Source organism: Pleurodeles waltl, chromosome 3_1 (genome assembly GCF_031143425.1).
Source record: "Pleurodeles waltl isolate 20211129_DDA chromosome 3_1, aPleWal1.hap1.20221129, whole genome shotgun sequence".
Taxonomy (NCBI): Eukaryota; Metazoa; Chordata; class Amphibia; order Caudata; family Salamandridae; genus Pleurodeles; species Pleurodeles waltl.
This window is the reverse complement of record NC_090440.1, coordinates 405,281,249-405,304,431: the sequence shown is the minus strand read 5'-3', so window position 1 is coordinate 405,304,431 and position 23,183 is coordinate 405,281,249. Positions and strand designations below refer to the sequence as shown.

The 23,183-nt window shown below is 45.1% G+C and overlaps 1 protein-coding gene and 1 long non-coding RNA gene across 3 annotated transcripts in view; one reads left to right on the top strand and one right to left on the bottom strand.

The window, feature by feature from the left end:
• The window catches only part of LOC138284150 (ras and EF-hand domain-containing protein-like), a 226,438-nt gene that overhangs the window by 150,127 nt on the left and 53,128 nt on the right, over positions 1-23,183 (top strand). For both annotated transcript variants that reach the window (XM_069222634.1, XM_069222635.1), the window contains 3 exons: positions 20,868-20,949; positions 21,329-21,402; positions 21,524-21,719. In XM_069222634.1, the coding sequence (XP_069078735.1) occupies positions 20,868-20,949; positions 21,329-21,402; positions 21,524-21,719 (352 nt within the window). The remainder of the gene's footprint in view (positions 1-20,867; positions 20,950-21,328; positions 21,403-21,523; positions 21,720-23,183) is intronic.
• The window catches only part of LOC138284151 (uncharacterized), a 33,243-nt gene continuing 20,098 nt past the window's right edge, over positions 10,039-23,183 (bottom strand). The window contains exon 3 of the long non-coding RNA XR_011201351.1: positions 10,039-12,756. This is a non-coding gene — a long non-coding RNA (uncharacterized lncRNA). The remainder of the gene's footprint in view (positions 12,757-23,183) is intronic.

Here is a 23,183-nt window from a genome sequence, read left to right as displayed (position 1 = left end):
TGTGAAAGCGCCTTTTATTATTCGCTTTGACACAGTACGCCATGGCCTTAACAAAGATGTAGAATGGCACTACTGGCTCCTCTAATGAATCGATGGATATAGCCTGACCTCACTGCCTCCTTCAATGGACATTGCACCACATATGCTATGTATTGTGTGAACAATATAAAAAGTATTACATATGGAGTGGACAGATATGTATAATGCCTGGTCTATAGATGCAAATGTTGGTACTTCCCAGACTTACATATGATTATGTTAGGACCTATAGAATACTAGTGTACCCAAAGGAGGCACTCAATGGTAATTGTAAAGTAAATTGGTGTAGTATAAAGTCTCTATGGTTTCCCAAATAAAAAGGGAAAGAAAGAAGGTATTAAGCCTGGATGTCCTCAGATGGCATCTCTTTAAAGTCCAGAAGCAAGAAGGCTCAACAGTCTCCAACACGATTCCAAACAGTGTAGAATTTATTGAAGGTTTCAATTGATGAATGATATAACTGTCAATCGTCCAGCTTCGGATTATTCAATCATACTTAATCAACAATGCGTCTGCCAATCTTCAGCCAATCAACAGTGTGTCTGCCAATCTTCAGCCAACACGTGTTTCGTCCAGGGATTAACCCCACGACTTCCTCAGGGCTGTAATTAGGTTGCACCTAATTAGGTAGGCATCAAGATTCCATGTATTTAGAAGGTAAATGCATTTTGCAATATTCGTCTTGCCAATGTAGGAATAGTAGGTTCAAATCTATTGTTGAAGTCAAGATCAATCATGCTGTATCAGCGTCTGCATCAGTAGAAATGAGCCGGTACGCTCTGTTTATCTTACAGTATTGGGGGGTTAGGGGTGTAGACCCCCAGGAGTGCACCATGGGTAACAATAATTAGCATTGTACTGATTTCATCTCTTAATTTTCTCAGAGCGCCAATTTTCTCCCTAGAACCAACACCCTATGCACCAGTTTATTCCTATAGAATACTATACCCAGTTCATATTTTCTCTTAAGGTGGGTTAGCAAGTATTGGTAGCTTCTTCTTTACTAGAGATAGATGATCTCTCAACATAACTTGACTCTAAAGCATTGGGGACCCGCTTCCAAAAACATGTGTCCAAAATCCTCGTTTTATATCATCTAGGGAAGGAGTATGAATGAACCAAGGCAGGCACTAGGACGCGATTTTGAGATGATATATAACCCCTATTCTACATCACGCAGTACTAATTAAAATTTCATTCTATTGCACTGGAAGAAAATGTTTTCTTGTTATATTTAACTTTTTACATGATGGCTAAAACAGGATTTTGTAGTGTCCAATTTTTGGGATACGATAAGTAAAAAATGGAATTCAATCGTAGCATTGCCAACTATTGGTAAAATTATTATAATTATTTTCCCTTTAGGGACGTGCATGGTTCGACCCCCGGGGACACGATAAGTAAAGTAGGACTATACTCGCAAATGTGAATTATGCCAGGTCGGATCCAACACATGGTTACAAGTAACGGGTACTTAAGGGTGAAATGTACTATTTGTATTGTCTATAATAAGTGAAGTTTGACACATGCCCCGATAGTGAATAAATTGCATTTTTCCCTTGACCTCACCATCGTTTCATGCTCTCATTAGCCATTCCATCATGGCTGCCGGTACCATGCATTTGAAATGACCGTTACTTGAACCAGAAGAATAGAAATAGGACGTCAGGCACAGACCTTAACAAGGTATGGCATTGGATGAGAACGGCAAGCTTCTCGTGGGGGATTTAGCCCAAAATGATTTCTGCCCGCAAAAAACAGCACTACATTGGCTTAACCGGTAAGCGACCTGATGTAACAGGCGCAAGGGCCTTCCTTGGGGTTACTAGTTATTTTTAGTTTCATTCTATCCACTGACAAAGAGCAATGATCACCTTAATCTTGAATCTGAATTCCACCATCGGGAACTAGTGTTGAGTAATGCACCTTCTAGGAATATATCAATAATGGCCTAATGACAGTTTTCATTCATTACAATAATTTTATCATAACTTCCTAAACATTTAATTATGAATATGACGAGGGATTTAGTCCATAATGACTTCTGCCAGTAAAAGATAGCTCCGCCTTGGCCAAACCGGTAAGCGACCTGATGCAATGGGCGTAATTCTCTTTCTTTGGGGTTACCAGTTATTGTCTGTTTTTACACAATAAAATGCGCAATGCTCATCTTGAGTCCTATTCTACCATCGGGGAATAGTGTGTAGTAATGCACCTTGTAAGAATATTTTTCTCCGATAACGGTTTTCATTTACTATATTTTCTGTCACGCATAATCATGAATATGACAAAGTCGACTTATTTTTTCGGAGAGTAATATATGTCCACAGCTCTCCATGAACATATTGATACAATAGACAATGACTGTATATATTTTTCTCTCACTTACACTGATTATATTAACCAGATTATATGCACTCTCAATAAAGGATTCAAAAGGATCACCTTGGTGATTATTGATAGGTATGACATTTTTGCTGACTTTTAGGATTCTGGGTACTTTATCACTGCTTCCCAGTGCTAAAATGCAGGCACTCTGTACTCTAAACATGGTAACTTTGGCTTCTCCATAACTGGCATATTTAATTTACCTGTAAGCCCCTAGTAAAGTGCACTGTATGTGCCCAGGGCCTGTTAATTAAATGCTGCTAGTGGGGCCTGCAGCACTGATTGTGCCATCCACTACAGTAGCCCTTTAAATATGTCTCAGGCCGGTCACTGCAGAGCCTGTGTGTGCAGTTTTAAACTGCCATTTCCACTTGGCAAGTACACCCACTTGCCAAGCCCAAACTTTCCTTTTTATTACATATCAGTCACCCCTAAGGTTAGCCCCATGGGGGGGCGTGCAGTGTATTGCAAAAGTTGGACATGTGCTTGTCCTGCTAGTGAAAAACAGCTACATTCAATTTTCACTACTGCAAGGCCTATCTCTCCTATAGGTTAACATTGGGTTTACCTTGTAGCATCATTTAAGTGTAACTGTCAATTGAATTATGGAGTTTGGTGTATTTGGACTCCCAATTTAAAATCACAACTTATGGTGAAGCTTTATTTTAAACTGTAAGTCTGAAAACGTCACTTTTATAAAGTTGGCATTTTCTTACTTTAACCATTCTGTGCCTCTGCCTGTCTCTGAATACACATCTGGGGTAGATGATACCTGGGCTTTGTGCATTCCCTCTAGACAGTCACACACAAAGGGAGCTTGGGTGTGACATTTGCATCCTGATGGCCCATTACCGGGCTGATGGGCCCTCCTGGGCTAGATGGGAGGGAGGAGCTGACACACCTGAACAGGGCTGTGCCTCTCCCCACACAGAGGGCTGCATAGTCCCCTGTGGAGTGTCTGGAGCTAGGGCAGGAAGGGCAGGGACAATGTGCACTGCAAAGGCATCTCCCTGAAGTCTCCCCCACTTCAAAGACTCAACTGGGTATAAGTACTGGGCACCAAACCCCACCAAATCAGAACTCTACTGGAACCAAGGACATTCTGCCAGGAAGAAGGACTGCTGTGCTGCCAGGGGACGGGACACTGCCACTCCACTACTGCATTGCTTTATTGGCCTACTGCGTGATGTGTGCTGTGCTGTAGGAGGGATTGCCACTGCACAACTTGCTTTGCTGTGTTGGCCTGCTGCTTCTTGCCTGGAGTGAGAAGGACTAAACGTATTTTCTACATCCTGGAAGCAAGAATGTCCAATGGCTTGTTGGCTTGCCCCCTGTTCCTCGAAGTCTGAGGGCCATAAAAGACATATTTTGCAACAATCAAGCTACCGTGCCTGCTCTTTCCATGGGATCAGCTTGTGCAGAGATGCTTTAGTTTCATCAGGCGCATCTGCCTTTGTGGTGCGCCAATCAAGCAGTCGTGACTGCCTTTGCTGTGTGATCATCGTATGCACAGCTGCTTTGATTTTATCAGGTGCATCTGCCTATATAGTGCACCGAACAGGCAGTCATGTCTGCCCTTGCTGTGTGATCCTCCTGTGCGGCAGTATCCTTCCACCCGACAAAACCACCTTCGCAGGGCACTGCTGGAGCTCACTGTGCCACCTACAGGTCATCAGGCAACTCAACACCGCCTGCGAAGCCGAAAGCTGGAGAACCAATCCTGCGCAGTTCCCAGCAAGGAGAGACCGCCGCACCCGTCCTTCTCTTCTACTCGGTAGTTACTGTGCATCGCTTGCACCCACAAAGCTGAGGAACCCACTCTACATAATCTGCCAAAGCTTTTGAACTCACCAGTCTAGAGGGCCCGGCTTAAAGTTTGTCCGCCATGGACTGTGGAAGCACTTTTGCATTGTTGATGTCCCTGTTGAGCACTAGCGCGACCGTAAATCTCAGAATAGAAGTGCACGGGTTCACCTAACAGTGCAATCTCAATCCTGCATCACTTTAAAAGTATAGATGTGATTCTTCCTGTTATGATCTTTGCTACGTCACGATCAAACGTGCTAACTTTATAATTGCATATCTCTAGATCTATTTATTGGAGTTTTAGGTTGAGCGTTCGGCCTGCTGTACACTTTTAAGTATACTATAGAGTGAGTTCCAGCGTTTTCATTTGTTAGTTGCAGTGTCCTTCAAAAATCCTTGCTTGCTAGTGGTCAATCCTGCCTCTTTGTCCTGCCTTTTTTCACTTTTGGAGCAGCACAAAGTACTGTGTAATTACGCTATGTTCTGTTTATCTTTTCTGTAAGGGACTTTTTTTTTTTTGCATTTGCCTGTTTCACTTCAACCCTGTGGGTGCTTGTTCACTCCCTCATTCCCACTAGCTCTCTTTGCAAACATAATAAAACAGAGGGGGGCTTTTCCAGGGCCAGCTTGCTCTCCCCTCACTATTTTTTTATGCTGTGTAAACATGATTCCGTTTCTCGTGCTTATTTTTAAAAGGTCACAAAACAGGACGCATGTGTTTTTGCGAGTTGAGCTCCACAGCTTATTGTTTTCATCCCTGTGTGCACTGATGGGCGCAACGGGTCATGCATTTGCTCGAGTTAGAGCTATTAGCGTTGTAAAATCCTAACTGGACTTTTCTTGCCAGACAAATGAAAAGAAAAGAAAATGCAGCGCGATCGTGCTGCTTTTTATTTGTTCATTTGTGTGGCAAGAAAAGTCCGGTTAGGAGTTTCCAAAGCTAATAGCAACGGGTCTCGCATTTGCTCGAGTTAGAGCTGTTAGTGTTGTAAACTCCTAGCTGGACTTTTCTTGCCACACAAATGAAAAGACGATCGCGCTGTGTTTTTTTTTTTTCATTTGTGTGGCACGAAAAGTCCGGTTAGGAGTTTACAAAGCTAATAGCAACGGGTCTTGCATTTGCTCGAGTTAGAGCTGTTAGTGTTGTAAACTCCTAGCTGGACTTTTCTTGCCACACAAATGAAAAGACGATCGCGCTGTGTTTTTTTTTTTTCATTTGTGTGGCACGAAAAGTCCGGTTAGGAGTTTACAAAGCTAATAGCAACGGGTCTTGCATTTGCTCGAGTTAGAGCTGTTAGTGTTGTAAACTCCTAGCTGGACTTTTCTTGCCACACAAATGAAAAGATGATCGCGCTGCGTTTTTTTTTTTTTTTCATTTGTGTGGCAAGAAAAGTCCGGTTAGGAGTTTACAAAGCTAATAGCAACGGGTCTTGCATTTGCTCGAGTTAGAGCTGTTAGTGTTGTAAACTCCTAGCTGGACTTTTCTTGCCACACAAATGAAAAGACGATCGCGCTGCGTTTTAATTTAGGGAGTGTATCTGACTTACCCTGACTAGGATTGTGGTCCCTACTTGGACAGGGGGCATACTCTGCCAACTAGAGACCCAATTTCTGACAGTATGCATTTTATTCCAGGGGCCAAAGGAAAAGAGAGGATAGTAACCAGAATGTAGGCAAAAAAAACAGGACAGTCCAAGAGATGCCCCTGTCTTAATCAAAATTACAGCTTACCTCACGGGCTATCTGTATAATGCTCATGGCCTCTGTTCTGCACCTAAGCATCTATCTCTACAAATGCTCATCTCCAACTTCTCTCTTTGAATTCCAACTTCCCACGTTCTCCTTCTCTTCACCTCAACAAAACACTCTATTCATGATGTCAAAGGAGCTCAGCACTGGATGTTTTCAATTTTTTTCCATAATTGAGCTTAAACAGACTTGTTATGTAGACAAGAATAACACCTGTGGCAGACATAAAGTCTGTGCAGACTACATAATACTGTAATGAGAAGAAGCATTGTCATGGCTGGCCTATTTATTTTGTTGTGAGTACTAAAATTGTTACCCTCTCTTGGGTTACTTATAGAATAGATTTCAAAATGTCTCTCAGAGCTTATGCTGTATTCATCCGAAATGGAAATTACCTGTTTTCCTGCTGACTTCAACAACCCAACCACAAAGGTGGTTGTATATTTTCACCCCCAGGAGCATTGAAGCATTCATAATTAACACACCCACTGCACTCAGATTTCTAATTGGTGATTCAAAAAGTCTGAACATACATTATCTCCCTCACTGCCAAAAAACTTTTATTCATGCGAGTTTTCAAAAACGTCGAGTACATTAGCAGTCAGATGATACGTCTTCCCACATACTCTTTTGCCCCGTGCAGTTAGACCCTTAACCTTGTCACATGGAGCCTGCCCTCTCTTCCTAGGCAGACCTCCATGTATTTGCACCATGTCAGCTGATTGTGAGCATGGTATAGAGTTATTGATCTTGGTTTTACAACTCCTTACTGGTCTCTCACCAAACTACCCCTCTTCCATCCCTAGCTGATTCATCCCAACCTGTAGTCTTAATCTACTGATCACACCCAAACTCCCCTGTACAGCATTGAGATTTCTGTCCGTCTAAGGGGCTCGTGCATTTGAACTCTCTTCCTGCTGAAATAATCTCTAGCCCTCTTATCTCCTTCAAAAGTGCTCTCAAGAAACACCTCAAATAAAGAAAAAACATAGTTATTTAACTACACTACAGTATTACTATACCTTTAGATCTATTCAGGGTCTCTAATTAAGGCATATAGGAAAAATTGTCTGTACCATCGTGGCTGAACTTCCACTACCCATTAAATCCACAACTGTCTCTTTATACTACCATCTAAAAATGCTTTTTTGCTCAATTAAAGAGTAATTGTTGTTAAGTTCTGCATTCCTATACCCTTTGATCATAGGATCTGGCAACCTCGCTTGTCAGTGTTTTTATGCGATGAGAGTCTTTATAGCCACAGTCGATCCTAAAACATAGTGCACATAAATGTTGAACACGTTTGATAGGCATCAAAACAATGGTTTTCAGTATAAGCAAAGAAGAGGTAACATGCTATATTGATGTAGCCTACTACAAGCTATCAATGAATGGACAGTTTAGGTAGACCTTTGAAGAAAGCACCAGTGGATTCCAGAAATCCACAATGAATAATAGTTCTTGTCTTTCTCTTGCAGCCCGTCTAGTCGAAGAATAAAACGAAGAGGTTGAGATTATTTTTACAGTCCGCTGTAATCTACTAAAATACCTGTCAATTCTCTAAGCAGTTGGATGGTCCAGTATTATAGAACACATAATGGAATAGGGATATTTCTTTTTGAATGGCCGCAAGGTCTTTGCATATCTTCTCTCTGCCTTTTGTAAACCATGCAAATTAAACTAGGTGAGAGTGAAGATTCCCAACCATTCTCTCCCACTGTCTGGCAGCTCTGATATCAGCCTGAACAGGGACCTACCTCAGATCACAAAGAATCTTGACCAGCTAACCTGGTTGATGCGTAATATGAAGTACAGAGACAAAAATACAATGCTTGCATTGCATCACTGCAACGTACCTCAAGGTTCTTTAATCTGACCCTTTTTAATGTTTATTCTGCCCCCTAGCTAAGCTTATTCTGTCATTCGGCCTGAATGTAATGGCCTGTGCTGATGACAACCAAATTGTCCTGCAAATTGACTAATCACACTCAATCCAATTTTTTTTCTTGTCTTCTTAAGGTAGGTTCCTGGATAAATAAAAATCACCTTAAATTTCGCACACAAAAAATAGAATTTTTCATTATTGACTATTCTCCAGGACTGTGGATACCAAACAGGTTGCCTACTGAGTTAGGTCTTCCACCTACAACCACTCCTCAGTTAAAGGTCTGGGAGCACTGTTCGACTCCCAGTTATCTTTTCCTTTTGATCAACAAAGTTTCTACCTGAGAACGTGCAGCAAAATTGTTCATCTGCTACCTAGCTACAGTAAAAAATAAAATAAAAATAAAAAATAAAAAGCTCATTGAAGCCTTTATACTTTCAAGGCTTGACTATGCTAATTCCATCAAGCTTGGTATTGCAGAATACGAGCTGCTTTATCTACAGTTGGACCAGAGATCAGCCTCCTGGCTTCTTCGTAGACTTCCCTTCCATTTGCACATCTCAGATGGTCCATGACAATTAAACTGGCTTCCTACTGAGAAGCATGATTTATTTACATCTGTCACCTTTACATGGGTGGTCCAGTTTACGTTCAGGCTAAATTTAATCTTTGTCCTTTCTTCACTCTCCACGCTCCTCCTTCAAATTCCCAAAATACAGAAATAACATGTAAGTGGCAGAGCATTCTCCTACTTTGCACCAAGAATTTGGAATCTCTTCCCTCTGGCAGTCCGTATTGAATGTTATGTTATGTTATGTTATGTTAATTGGACTTATAAAGCGCATGGCTACCCGAAGGCCTCCCAGCGCTAAAGGACAACAACAGGACTATGAGGGAGGGACAGGTAGATCTAAAACAGCCAGGTTTTGAGTGCCTTTCGGAAATTAAGATCATGGCTAGTTAATCGGATCCCGAGGGGAAGGGAATTCCACAATTTAGCCCCAGGTATCCCATTGTGGCACCGCCCCATCTAGCTTTTTTGACTTTTGGTAGTATGGCCAGTGCTGCTGATGCAGACCTAAGGTCTCTGGTGGGCTTATAGTAGGTGGCCAAGGTCTTTAACAAAGGAGGTCCTCTGTTATATAATGATCTGTGGATAACGCATAAAGTTTTGAATTTTATACGCTGTTCCATTGGGAGCCAATGAAGAGATGCAAGGGCCAGCTTTGCCGAGGTATGCCTTGGGATGTCTAGTAGGAGGCGTGCTGCGGCATTCTGAACCACCTGTAGCTTCCTTGTCACATATTTGGGAGAGCCAAGTCTAATCATTTTTTGTTTTGTAATCCACTCAATACTCTTTTTTTCTTTTTTTGTCATCTGATGGGTTCTTCAGTGATCTTCTCTTAGTGCCAGGACACCCCTTGTGTGATCAGTGAGTGTGCTTTACAAGTCAATACCATCATCACCATACTGGTGATTGCTTTTTCTGATACCTTAGTTTTGGGTTTTATGGAGGTGCATCCATCTTCCTGACATGAAATATGCTGTTGAAGGGGTTGAGCATTCCACGTCTCTCATCAACACTCAAGATTTAAGATAGTGAAGGATTTAGCTATGAGGGAATTAGCTAGACATTTTTTAAAAATACAACGTTCCATTATGAAGCTCACCTGTAGGCCACACAGGGAAACCATGTAATTAACCAAACCTTTCACTAGGCATTACTTTTGGTTCCTTCACCTGTTTGCCCTGAGGTTCATATCTCCAAAATGAGTATGTTTTTGTGCAGTGACAGGATAAAGCTACTTCCTGAGCTAGATCATGATAGAATGTTCTCTAGAGAAAGTAGTTGAACATTAGTCTCTTTTTGCTTGCAGTCCAGACTGTAGTTCTTTTGCGTTGGGTACTTTGAAAATATTCTCTTTTTTTTTATTGTTAGCCAAATACGTTCTAAGACTACAGCAGGGATGTCTATACGAAGAGGCCCACGGTATAATATTTGTATAATATCTCAAGTTAATAGTAACCTAGAAATATCAAAATCGTGTAAGGAAAACACCACCAGAGTCCAAAGTACAAAAAATATAGAAATCTGGTAATTTGACCATTAGATAGAACACTTAGCACTTCTTCTTTGTTTGTGTAATCAGTCCATAGTTTATTTATCTTCAGTAAAAGTCTTAATCTTCCGTGTGAGAATTGTTGTGTTCCAAGTATATCACAGCCTTGTTACAAGTATAAGTCCTATCCTTCTTGGTGTGAAACATTGCATTATGAAACCACCAACAGCCAACACGTGTTTCGTCTAGGGTAACAACCCAATGACTTCTTCAGGGCAAGAATTATATTAAAATAAGCTCTGTATAAGTAAAAACAAATGTTACTACTAAACACATAAGCCCTCCACCATACTGAACTCAGAATGGGGACCAATATGTTTCCAGTCTTACGAGTAGTTCACCATTGATAATCCCTTAAATCAAAATTTGAAACTCAGTGACGTATCCAAGTGCATGCAGATTAATAGTGGACATGATAGTTTATGCATCCACAACATATGGAACCCAAAGTTAATCAAGTATATTTGTTAATGGCCCATGCACACACAAGTGTAACAAAACCCAGTGATAGCACAAATAGATAGGCATAAAAATGTTCATAAGAGCCTACCTACTACAAAGTCAAATACATAGTCAGCTTCCAAGTCTAGAGGTCAAAGTCAACTTGTTCCAAAAGAATGCCCCATGTCATATTCACTGTAAAAAAGAAATTGAATTGAAAATACTAAATCAAACCAAAATTAATGCCGTAATACTGTAGTCCATAGAGTTCACACCAAAATGATAGCATTTCACCATCGCAGTCATCAGTTATGGTATGTACTAAGCTTGCTGGTTTGTTACCACAATCAAAACCGAAATGTGCTCGAATTGTAGTTACCGGACGTGTACATAACCTAGTGTTGTAGGAGAAGAATCATCTAATTGATTCAGTTTGACACAACTAAGTCTCTATTAACGTAACAGCGTTCATCATCAAAACGCTATTGTTGTCTCTAAACTATCGCACAATTAGAGAGTACTATCGTATTTTTCCATGGGAAATGCACATGGTGTGTCCACAAACCACGGCTACCATTTGAAAACATATGTGGCTCACCTTGTGTATTAAGAGGCAGTGATGGAAGAAAATAATCCTATTTTTTCCACGTGCATCGACCGCGAGTACGCTAGCGTTTTCCACTAGCGGAAATGCTACCTTTAAATGATCGCGGAGGTAGAGGAAGTACTCATTTACAGGTCCCTCCTTAACTGCCATCTTGGGTGTATCGTATTACCATATTCTCAATGGGTACGTTATTGAAACAAATTATGTTGCTAAGTATGTCAACATAAAAATGTAAATTAAGAGGTTATTAATGTATGTGTGCACTAATCACAAAAGGAAATAGTTTCTCATGGGCAAATTAAAAAATATAATTAACTGACTACAACACCAAGAAGCTACGGCAAAACAAAGCAAATACAGTACTCAGCACAACAACACCTGTGACCAAACGGTCGATAATATATAAAGTGGAAGAGATATTAACATGTAATCATAGCATTTCCTCAAAGTTGTAACAGTCTTAATGTGAACCATATACAAGTAAACCCTAAACCGTATACCTCATGCCAAACATATCCTCGGTAATGGAGTATGTTGCTCATGCATACAACCAACATGTACACATATATCTTGTACCTGCAAAGAGTTTGGTTATCCCCTCTGCCTTCTAATGGGATACCAGATGTTTCAAAACTCTCGAAACTCACGCAAAATCCTATCAATAATATAGAGGGTGTGTGAGTCACCCTATAGTCATGGGCTGACAATCAATGTCTGTTGGCAATCTGAGTTTAGTTTCAAGAACTTGTGTGTGTATGTCCGAATAACGATGACTACAATAATGACCTAACTCCAATATATGACAATAACAATTCAAAATAGTGTCAAATCAACAACAATAATTAGCCTATATAGCGATGTAAAATAACATTGTTCAGAATACTATGTTGCATTCTTAATTGATTAGCGTGCTTTTGTTTACAAAATAATCAAGCAGGATTTATGAAGTAAAACTCTTACATCTTAATTTATAAACAAAATATACAGTAATATAAGTCGCCCAAAAAGTATTCAAGTTTATGATCTGTGGTAAGACCGTCCTCTGCTGCTCTAAGGCGCATTATCCACAGTGCTTCCTTCCTTCTTAGGGAAAGTTCCCTGTTACCACCCCTAAGGTCTCTCGGTATATGTTTGATGCTGAAATATTTAAATGACTTGCTAATCCCTTGTGTCTGGCATATTGCCACTATCGGATATCTATCATCATCGTGTATAAGTATTCTCATATGTTCACTAATCCTAATACTAAATGGACGGATAGTGCTTCCCACATAAATACTTTCACATTTACATACTATGATGTATATAACACATGTCATATTACAATTTATGGCTGATTCTATCCTATAGGTCTGATTATTAATACTGGTGAATTCCTTCTTACCATGACAGGTCCATCTGCACATTCCACATTGACCAAATTTGTAAAAACCTTTCCTATGGTTAGACAGCCAATCATCCCTTGATCTAAGTATCGGAAAACTAGGGCAAAGAATGTTTCTGAGAGATCTGCCCTTATGATATGTAATTTCTGGAAATTTGATTTAAAATCTTTTAGAGCATTATCCTGATACAAAATGACTTTATTTAACATTAATCCTTGCATACGTGCTTCAGATCGGATGCCGTGTTTGTTCAGGTTTTCTTCCTTTTTGTGCAGGTAGACAGCCCTTATCTTCTTGCTCAAATGCTGTGTTCACCTTTCGGTATCATCACTAGACCTGGAAATAGATTTGCAACTATTTATTGATTTGAAAATACACTTGTTCGGTAAAGAGTGACTGATCACTTAGCTGTTGTAAGTCTCTTGTAATAATTAGTCCACGCATGAGACTGATGCTCAATGTAACTTGTCATGTTTGTGAGCAGTAGCGGGTTCATTAAACACTTGAGTATAAGTGACTTTCATCTGTAGATCACCAGTTTAGAAACCACCTAGGTTAACTACAAACCCATGTTTAATGGTCTAATTTCAGTCCTTCATAATTGAATACATTTACTTATGAACAAACCACCAGGTGGCAAATTTATTGATAGTCCTATTTGAACAGCAAATTACCTGATTACTAAAGGGACTGAATTCTAAACAGTAGGATCTGACTTTCACATCTATACCAAGTAGATGGTCTGATTTCTATATTGAAGAAAGAATTCTGAACTCAATATTGACTATGGCATCTGAAATTCCATATTGGATTTCAATTCTACACCCAGTATAGACCTGTATTCCATACAGTGTACTATTCCTTCACAGTCCTTTGATGGTTCGTATGATTAAGTATAACTGTTGCTTGTGCAATAATATGTCGACTGCATTCTTGAAACTTCTGAACCTGGTCTAACTGCAAACTAAATTTCAGATTCAGCTTGCTCAGTAGAGCATTACCGGCCTGAGTATTTACTACAGGACGTGTTTCCTCCTCTCGTAACATCTTCAGGAGTGACTGTGTAATAATAGATATGGCCTTTTTTTGATAAAGACTTTTTTTATTTTGCAAAGAGAAAAGAAAAGGGTAAATACAATGGTACAAACATAGAACAAGATGCCAACGTGCATCTAACAACAGCCGAGCCCATGCTCCCAGACAGTACAATATGATTGGTGGCTATACTTTGTTTAATCTAAGGACCTGCGGCAGCCTCCCACTTCCCCCATATCTTATCATATTTGTTTGGACAGCCTCTGGCCTCATATACAAGTTTTTCATTCTGCGCACACCAGTCTACCCCTCTTCTCCATTTAGTCAGTGTTGGGGCACCTATAGCCTTCCAGCCCGCCACAATATCCCTCTTGGCTACCAGGCACGCCACCCCAAGGAAAACTCGGTCCGGTCTCCTCAACCCAGTGTCGCCCATGATCCCCAGAAGGAGGGGCAGAGGTCTCCTCTCTATATCTTCCTGTAGGACCTCGGAGATTTCCTGCAAAACAGCTTCCCAGTATGTCACTATGACTGGACAGGTCCATACCATGTGGAAAAAGTCGGCTGTGGGGTTTCTGCAGCGAGGGCATTCCGCTGTGGGGCGTAAGCCGGCTCTGTGTAGTTTGATGGGAGTGATATAGGCTGTGTGAAGGTAATATGCTTGTATCAATCGAAGGCGTGTGGCCATCGCTAGGGTGCGTGGGGCCATCAATGCTTCGTCCCAGTCCATCCCCTCCATGGGGCCCGCCCATCCCTCCCACCTTCGGCGGAGCTCCCCCAGAGAACCCGGGGTGCCGGCGACCAGGGCACGGTATATCTGGGAAACACCTCCCTTACCCAGGTCCCCCATCAGCACCCCGGCCTCCATAGGACTATGCTCGGGTATGTCTTCTCCCATTTGGACATGTGCTAGTAGGGCGTGTCGGAGCTGGAGATATCTGTGGAACTGTGTCTTATTCAGGGAGAAATTTTTTGGGAGATCCTCAAAGGATCGCATATACGACCCTCTCCAGACGTCCCCCAGAGTAGAGATACCTATATTGTCCCAGTTTCGAAAACCCCCCAAGCCCGCCACCTGCACCAAGTATCTCCCATGCCATAGCGGGGTCTGTTGGGTGAGACGCCCCTGCCACCCCGTCAACCTCTGAGCAGTCCGCCATCCCTGTAAAATCACCTTAGTTACGTCCGGGACGTCTTGAGAGATTGGACCTCCGTAGAGGGTGCCAAAGATCCGAGGGTAGCCCATGGACTGAAGTTCCAACCGGTATGCCGGGTCTGACCACCCACCCCCCACCCAGTCGTTAATTACAAGCAGCTGCGTCGCAAGATAGTAAAAGTGGACATTGGACATGCCCAAGTCCCCCTCGTGTACATCTCTTTGGCAAGTTTTGAGCGCCAGTCGTGAGCGAGCTCCGCTCCATATAAATTGGCGCGCCAGTGAATCCATTTCCCTGAACCATTTTATGGGTATAGGGAACGGAAAATTTTGCAATAAGTAGAGGAGCCTAGGGAGGATCATCATCTTGTAGAGCGCTATTTTGCCGAGCAAATTAAGGGGGAGGGTCTTCCAGCGCAGAAGATCAATCTTGATTTTCCTAGTTAACGGCGTAATGTTGAGTTCCCATGACAATTCGGGGAGGAGTGAGATGTGTATTCCCAAGTACTTAAAACTGTTTCTTCGTACTGGGATGTTTCGCTGCCAGTCCACACAGTCCCTAGAGCTGTGCAGGGGGACCAATAAGGACTTGGTGGGATTTAGGATCAATCCCGAGGCCTCCGCAAAGAGGCCTAGGATTTCCAGTACGCGGGGGCCGCTTTTGGCCGGGTTGGAAATATATAGGAGGACATCATCTGCGTATAACGCCACGCGATCCTCTAAGCAGGTGGGCCAGGACCAGCCCTCGATCAATGGGTCTCCTCGGAGTATTATCGCTAAGGGTTCTGTTATCAATGCGAAGAGCAGGGGAGATAGTGGGCATCCCTGTCGGGTTCCACGGCCAATGGGGAATGGATCGGAAACCACCCCGTTCACCTGAACTCGGGCTGTCGGCCTGGAATATAGGAGTCTCACTAGGCTTCGAAATTTGGGGCCGAGCCCGTTTCTTTGCAGAACCTGTTCGAGGTAAGACCAGTCCACTGTATCAAAGGCTTTCTCGAAATCGAGTAGGAGTAGTGCCAAGGGTTTGTGCGACAGGGTCTTTTGGTGGGCCAGGGCCAGATGTAGCCGCCTGATGCAGTGTCTGGTGCTGCGGGTGGGCATAAAGCCACATTGGTCAGGATGCACCAGAGTGGGCATTACTGTTTTCAATCTAGAGGCAAGGATCGAAGAGAGCACCTTGACCTCAGTGTTTAAGAGTGAGATGGGCCGGTACGCCGAACAGTGTCGTGATGGTGGTTGGGTTTTGGGGATCACTACAATCGTGGCTTGATCGATCCCAACAGGGAAGCGGCCCAGTCTCTCAGCCTCCTCGTACATGTTAAGAAGGTGTGGACCCAGAATGTCACTGCATTTCTTGTATAACTCTGCTGGGAACCCGTCAGGACCAGGGGTCTTACCCGATGCCAGGCTGGAGATCGCGTTGGTGATTTCTTCGAGGCTAATAGTTTCGTCCAGCCTGTCTCTTGTCTCCGAGGGGACCCTAGGAAGGGTAATGTCGTTTAGAAGGGGAGCATCTCTCTCAATGATCGGGCGGGGGTGCCTCGCATATAGGCTGGCATAATATGAGGCAAAACTCTGCGCAATATCAATAGGTGTTTTGGTGAGGGTGCCCGAGGCATCTAAAATCTCTGGGATAACTCTGTTGGCCAGAGGACGGGTGGCCAACCAATGCAAGAGCTTCCCATTTTTGTCTCCCCAGCCATATATTCGGGCAGTGGAAGCTCTCCAGATATGTTTAGCCGATTCTAGTATTATGTGTTTGATTTCGCCTCTGACTAAGGTCAGTTGTCTCAAGGTAGAGGCAGACGGCAAGGTTGCTTGTTGGCACTCCAGCCTTAAGGCCTTGGCCTCCAGCTTGGAGACCTGAGAATTTCGATCCCTTTCGCGGGAACGGAGGAGGTATTTAGCTTGCCCTCTAAGGGTGGCCTTACATGCTGCCCATAGTGTTCCCGGAGACTGGACTGATCCAGTATTCAGATCGAAGTATTGGGTAAGGTGAGTCGTGACCTCGTGGGCATAGTCTTCGTCCTTCAAATACCAGGCATTCAGTCGCCACACCAGGCGCCTGGAGGGGTCTGTTCCGCCCAAACGAACACGTACTGGAGCATGATCTGAGACTCCACGAGGGAGTATCTCTGCCCCTGTAACGCTCGGGAGGTCCGTGGCGGGCATGAATATAAGATCTATTCTGGATTGCGTTTGGTGGGCAGCTGATGTGTGCGTGTATTGCCGCTCCCTGGGGTGCCAGGTTCTCCATACGTCACATAGGCCTAGGCTCTCGGTCCAGCTGTTGAGGGCCGAAGCCCTATTGGATCTACTGGCAGTGGCCCCGCCAGACACATCCAGGGTGGGGTCGAGAACGGCATTGAAGTCTCCTCCCAACAGGGTGGCCCCCTGGGGGAGCTCCGCCGCCACGCGTCGGAGCGAGAGTAGGAAGGGGTCCAGTCCCGCCGGAGGGGCGTACACACAGACAAGGTTTATTGGCGACCCATGGAGCGTCCCTGTGGCCACTACGAATCTGCCCTGTGGATCGGATTGTGTGCCTGTAATCACCATGGGTAGGGAGCGGTGGAGTAGGATGGCCACACCCCTGGAGCCTCTAGAGAAGCCCGCATGGTATATTCTATCATAACCTCCTCGCATAAGCATGGGGCACCTAGTCCCGAGGAGGTGAGTTTCTTGCAAAAAAAACACAGAGGGAGAATATCTGCGAAGAGTGCTAAATACTGCTGACCTTTTGATCTTGTCTAGCAGGCCATTTACGTTCCAGGAGAGGACCTGTGTCAGTGCATGCCAATCGTGGATTGCATGAGTATTGTACCAAATTGAGTGTCTGGTTGTGGATCTAGGGACGGCTGTTTTGAACTTAACAGTGAGATATTAAAATAACAAACGAGATTAAGCGACTCGTTACGCTTTAAACTGGTTTCAAACCCCCCCCCCCCCCTAACTGCTCCCCTCCCCATACTCCCACCCCGGAAGCATCTGTCGCCCACATACCCAACCAGAACCAGATAGCCAGAGTGACTATCATTGGGGTGGAGTGGTGAACCCCTCCATTTAACCGGATCAACTGCAATTAGCGGCCGTGTGCCGAGGTAATGTGCTGTACGTCAGAGGGGCACAGCGTGACCAACGATGGTCCCCTAGGGGCCCGCGTCTTAAAGGTTGAACAACCCGGGTCGCCCCCCGGGGGTCCCCCAGCAGGGGTCAAGTATGTTTCATTGTCAGTATTAATCAAGTGCCGGGGACTGGCTCAAGCGTCCGTCGTCCATCGCCTGGGCCGAGGCCCGAGGCTCGGGAGGGTCCGCACTTCCCTCGGACTGTGAGTCTAAGTTCCGGGCCGTCTCATTGTCCACCAGAGTGTCTGGATCTTTTCCTTTTATCCCCCCCCTCCGGGACCTGGTACGTCTCCGGCTCCTCCGGGGCCCCTCCGGGAGGGGGGGTCCCATCCGGGAGATCTTTTCAGTAGGACCCGGGGGGCCCCTCCGGGCTCCGACGCCCTCCTCTGTCAGCCAGTCCCATGCCTCTTCAGGTGTTTCAAAAAAATGAGCTTTCCCGGCCAAGAGGACCTTGAGTCTTGCGGGGAAGAGGAGCATGTAAGAGAGCTGCATTGCTCTAAGTTTTTGTTTAACCTGCTCATATGAACGACGGCGAGTCTGGACCTCACGGGTGTAGTCCGGGAAGATTAGGATCCTGTGGTTTTCCCAGTGGAGGTCTTCCAGACGCCTAGACTCCTTGAGGATACTATCTCTGTCTTTAAAGTTGAGGAAGCGAGCAATCATCGGGTGTTTTGGGCCGCCCGGAGGGGGACGAGGGGCAAGTGCCCTGTGGGCTCGCTCAACCACAAACCAGGGCGAGAGGGACTGTTCCGGCATCCAGGTCTTGATCCAATTCTCTAGGAATTCGGAGGCCCCGCCGTCCTCTATGCCCTCTGGAAAACCAATGAAGCGCAGGTAGTTGCGTCTTGACCGGTTCTCCGCGTCCTCAGCGCGGCGGTGCAACTCTCCGGATCGAGTCATCAGCTGGGTTACTTTGGCTTTAAGGTCGGATAGGTCGCTTTCAGTCTGGGAGACTCTGGCCTCGACCTCAGTGATCCGGTTCACTGCGTTTCTGAGGTCCTGCCTAACAAGGCCCACATCCTCCCGTACTTCCCCGATTTTGGTCTCTACAGCGGATTGCGAAGTTTGGATGGCCTGGAGGATGGCGCTCACTCCGTCCGGCGCCGGGCCCCCACTAGCCGTGTCCCCCTCTCCCCGCTGTCCTGTCGGCGTCGTGAACTGGTCGATCTTTTGCTGAGAGGGTGGAGGTTGTTTGTTCGCCTTGTCTCTCCCCATTGTGGCGCGGGGGGGAGTCGGACAGGTTAAGTCTTGCCGTGTTTTGATTTAAATCTTGGGCCTTGGTTCACTTGTTATGATTGGGAATCCACGGGGTGGCTCAGATCCAGTCTCCCTGGATGTCGCAGTGTCCCAGGTTCACGGCCTGTTTTTAGTCGCGTTGGTGGTCGGGCCATTCAGGTCAGCGGCCTCGTCGGGGAGGGTGAGATTGGCCCACCGGCCCGCTTGTCGATAGCTGCTTGAAGAATATATGGGGTCACCTCTGATCCCCCGAACGACTCAGGCATGCCACACGCTCCCGGCCCCCACCCCAAGACAATCAAGGCACCAGGGTGGAGGGAGGGAATGGGAGCCGCGGGTGGGCATCCTCCATACCACTGTCACGCTGTTCCTCCTCGTGCCAACAGCGTCCCGCCTCCCTTCAGTGGGGTTCCGTGGGTCCTCTCCACCGACAGTTCAGCTGGGCGCCCGGAGGCAGTCCCGCCGGCGCAGGGCCCCCCTTCTTGGGTCGGGGCGGCGTTGCCTCCTCCAATCCGTGGGACTTCGCGCCCCAGTGCTCTCCAGGGTTCCCGGTGCGTCCCCCGTCCGGCGGGTTATCGCAGAGCCTCCTCGTCGATCGTCTCTGTGTGGGCACCCCGGGCCGCCCTCTCGCCGCAGGGCCTCTCCCCCGAGCCGTCGTCGTCCCCTCAGTCCGCGGGGTTCCGCGTGCGGGGCGCGGTCCCAATGCCCTCCCGGACCCCCGGCGTACTTCCGGTCCGGCGGGGCCCCACAGGCCCCCCACTCCGGCGCCTCCGCGCGGGCACCCAGGGGCGGCCCCGCTAACGTAGGGCCTTTTTCTCAGGCCGGGACAGGGCCGTCTCTTCCGTCCACGGGGCTCCACGCGCGGAGCACGACCCAGCGCTCTCCAGGGCCCGTGGGGCGCCCCCAGCCCGGCGCCGCAGCATCAGTAAGGGCAACAGCGTTGGAGCCGAATCAGCCACGGAGACCCCGTCCCAGCCGCCATTTTATTTTTCTTTCCCCTCGGAGCCTGTCGGGCCGCGGCGGCAGATCGGAGCCTGCCTTTCGCTACCGCTCACCTCCACCGGCTCCTCAGGATCCAGGGATCACGGGGATAGTCGAAGTGGCATCCCTCGCTCGGCAAAACCGCGTTAGCTATGGGCGGATGACGGAGGGGTCCAGAGCACTCTCAGAGTGCGACCGCCATCTTGACGCCCGAAGCCACGCCCCAGATATGGCCTTTTAAAACTACCATACTCCATATCAATATAATACTCCCACACAACCAGATCTCTGGCTTTTCATTTCCTCTGGATTCTTATGCTCACCAAGTGCATTGTGAATGAGATGCTGCCAGTGACCATATTTTAACTTCTGTTTCTATGGCCTTCTGGGCAGCATTCCTGATAGCATGTCACCTGCCTCGACGCCGCATACCTATTACCATATGGCTGTGTCACTGGGAATCCCTTGCCTGTCCTGGGATTCCATTTATATTTATCAAATTTATGTGTTAGTTAGCCTTTGTTAATTTGAAATGAGATGGTTTGGTTTACCCACCTCAATGTTTTTCCTTAATTAAATGCCTGGATTGGGAATGCCTTGTTCCGTGATCTCATAACAATTTAACCCTTAATGTGCTTATTTCATATTGTACTTTTTGAACATCTCCAATCATTTAACATTGTTTGCTCTGGATGATTCCGTTAGACCAGCATCTTCTCTATAAATGGAATAACTGGTTATGCCTCTGTGAAAAGCGAGCTGGGATTGACTCCACCCACCTTGCCTTTGTGGCCCACAGATGGCGGGAAACATCTCATTCAGTGCTTGTCTAACCAGTCTCATATTTAGTTTGAGTTATGAGAAAGACCATTGCGATATAAATAGAACACTAATGTTGTTCATGGTATTTGCAGGGCAGCCAACAAGTCACTTTATGACAGCAATGACAGCCTCAGGTCCGCTCTCGTGACGAGTGCAGAAAAGGAACGGAAGGGGGTAAGTGACCCTGGTGAACTTAAATTGGTTAAGATAAGAAAGACTGGCAGTGCAAACATCTACCTCACTTCGGAGGAAATGTTAAGGGGCAAACTCTAGTAGCCAAGAACTGATTAAAATAATTTTTTAAAATAGTCTTCGGAGTCTTAGGTGAGCGGATTGCAAAATAATCTAAGTATGTTTGGTTCATGAATAAGACTGTGTTTTTCATAATTGCCTTATTAATGTGCAAACAAAAAGGCTGCCATTCCTGCAATCCATGTACATTAACATATCCAGAATCTAGTCTTTTCTATCTGAATAAAGCAATATTTCAGTGGAAGTGTTATCTTTTTCTGCATAATTATAACACTTTATGTAACTAGCAATGTCCTCTTAGTTGTCTTCCCCAGGTCGCCTCAGTTTAGCAGACCGTTCCAGCCCCAATATGATACCTGTGATCACACACAGCAGGTAAGATTGTCACCGCCGAAGAGAGAGGGTTTTGTAGGATCGCCAATAAACTGATTGACATCAGTCCATAGAAAGAACTTGACTATAACTACTTTTGTTTATCATTTTGACTTTCTTCTAGTTATATGGTCGAGTCAGATTATGGTAAATTCTCGGACGTTGCTGATTGGGCAGACAGATACCTGGACAGTGGTGTCTCCATGCCCCAGAGTTTGGCTTACAGCGATGAAGACGACTCTCCCAGTGACGTTGACAGTGATTGCACAGACAGTTCAGAGGACATAGCAACACGAAGTGGCTTGCTGTCTGATTTGGAGGTAAATGGAAGGTGACGACTATTGTACTACAGAATGCATGAAAGAAGGACACTTTCTAAGTGCTACAAATAAATCCTAATTGTGTTTGCTAGGTTCTTATAAAAATAGTTTTTAGTAGAAAGAGCATTTCTATGAAAGGTCTTCATTGGAGCACAGTCCAGGATTTGGCTTTAGATGATAAACAGTGTGGCAGATTTCAGTGTCTTAATCTACCACTTTGTTGTGCTGCAGAAATGCAGAGAGAAGCCTTTAAATAATACCAGCAAGCCCAATATCCTTCTCCAGCTAATGAATAACCATCACCAAATGTCAGACTTCTCTGGACGGGCGAGAAGCTCCGACAGTGCACTCCTGCCAAGGAATACTGTGCATGCAAGTGTGGACTTGTAAACACATAACAGACGGTCAGGAATGAAGCTGACATCCAGGAAGTTTGCCAGTAGGCTTTATGGCTTTGACCTCCTCACATTCCCAACCCAGTCGTATCTAGTACAGGTGAAGTACAGGGTTGCTGTGAATGGTAGATTGTTCTTATCCCCGTCCGACCATGCTGCATCTGCATTGATAGGAGACTTTATCTGCAAACTACAAGTGTCTACCACATCTGTGAAGAAAGTAGTAATCCATAGCATAATGTGTACCATATGCTTCTGGGTACTAATATGGCGAAAGCCAGTAGAGTGTGTAACAAAAACAGCAAAGGTGTTGCAGAGGAAGTACTTGGAAAATGTCATGCTGGCTTAGTACATCTCTATTTCTGTTCCAAAAGGACAATTCCTTCTTACCTTCCTTCTGTCGACCATGCCTCCTTACACAGTCCTATACTTACCTTACTGTTCTTCTTTTCTTCCCCTCTTTGTTGCCTTTCTTTGCTCCTCTTTTTCCTTTGTTTGTTCTTTAATCTTATGTCTCTCATTCTGAGACCCATTTTCTGTTACTTCTTCCACCTCTCCCCTTTTTTTCTCCCTCTGCCTTACTTTCTCTTGTATACAGTCTTTCTCTGTAAGTTTTCTTGTCTTTCTCCTTTTTCCAAACTTAACCTCCTGTCTTTCTCTTCACCTATGCTATCTCCTGTATTGTTCCCTTCTCCCTATCACATTGCTCTCTCCCTTCTTCTACTTTTCTCTTCCAGTTTTTATCCAACTGTTCTTTTGCTTGCATGTCAAGATCTTTGTTCCCATATTTTTCTTTATTCATATCTTTTGTCCCATTCATCTTTCTTCAGATTCCTCCTTTATCCCCCATTGTTGTTATTCCATATTGTTTTTCCCTCATCTCTCTGCTGATCACTTTTTCACTCTTCACTAACTTTCCTTCCTCATTTGCTGCCCTTTGCAATCCTCTTACCTTCTCCGTGTGCCATCCTACCTCCTATCTTTCTTCCATCATTCGCGGTGATTGCTTTGGTCTTCTACCTTCCCATGTGGTCTCTCTTCTTATCCAACCCAATCATCGTTTCCCCCC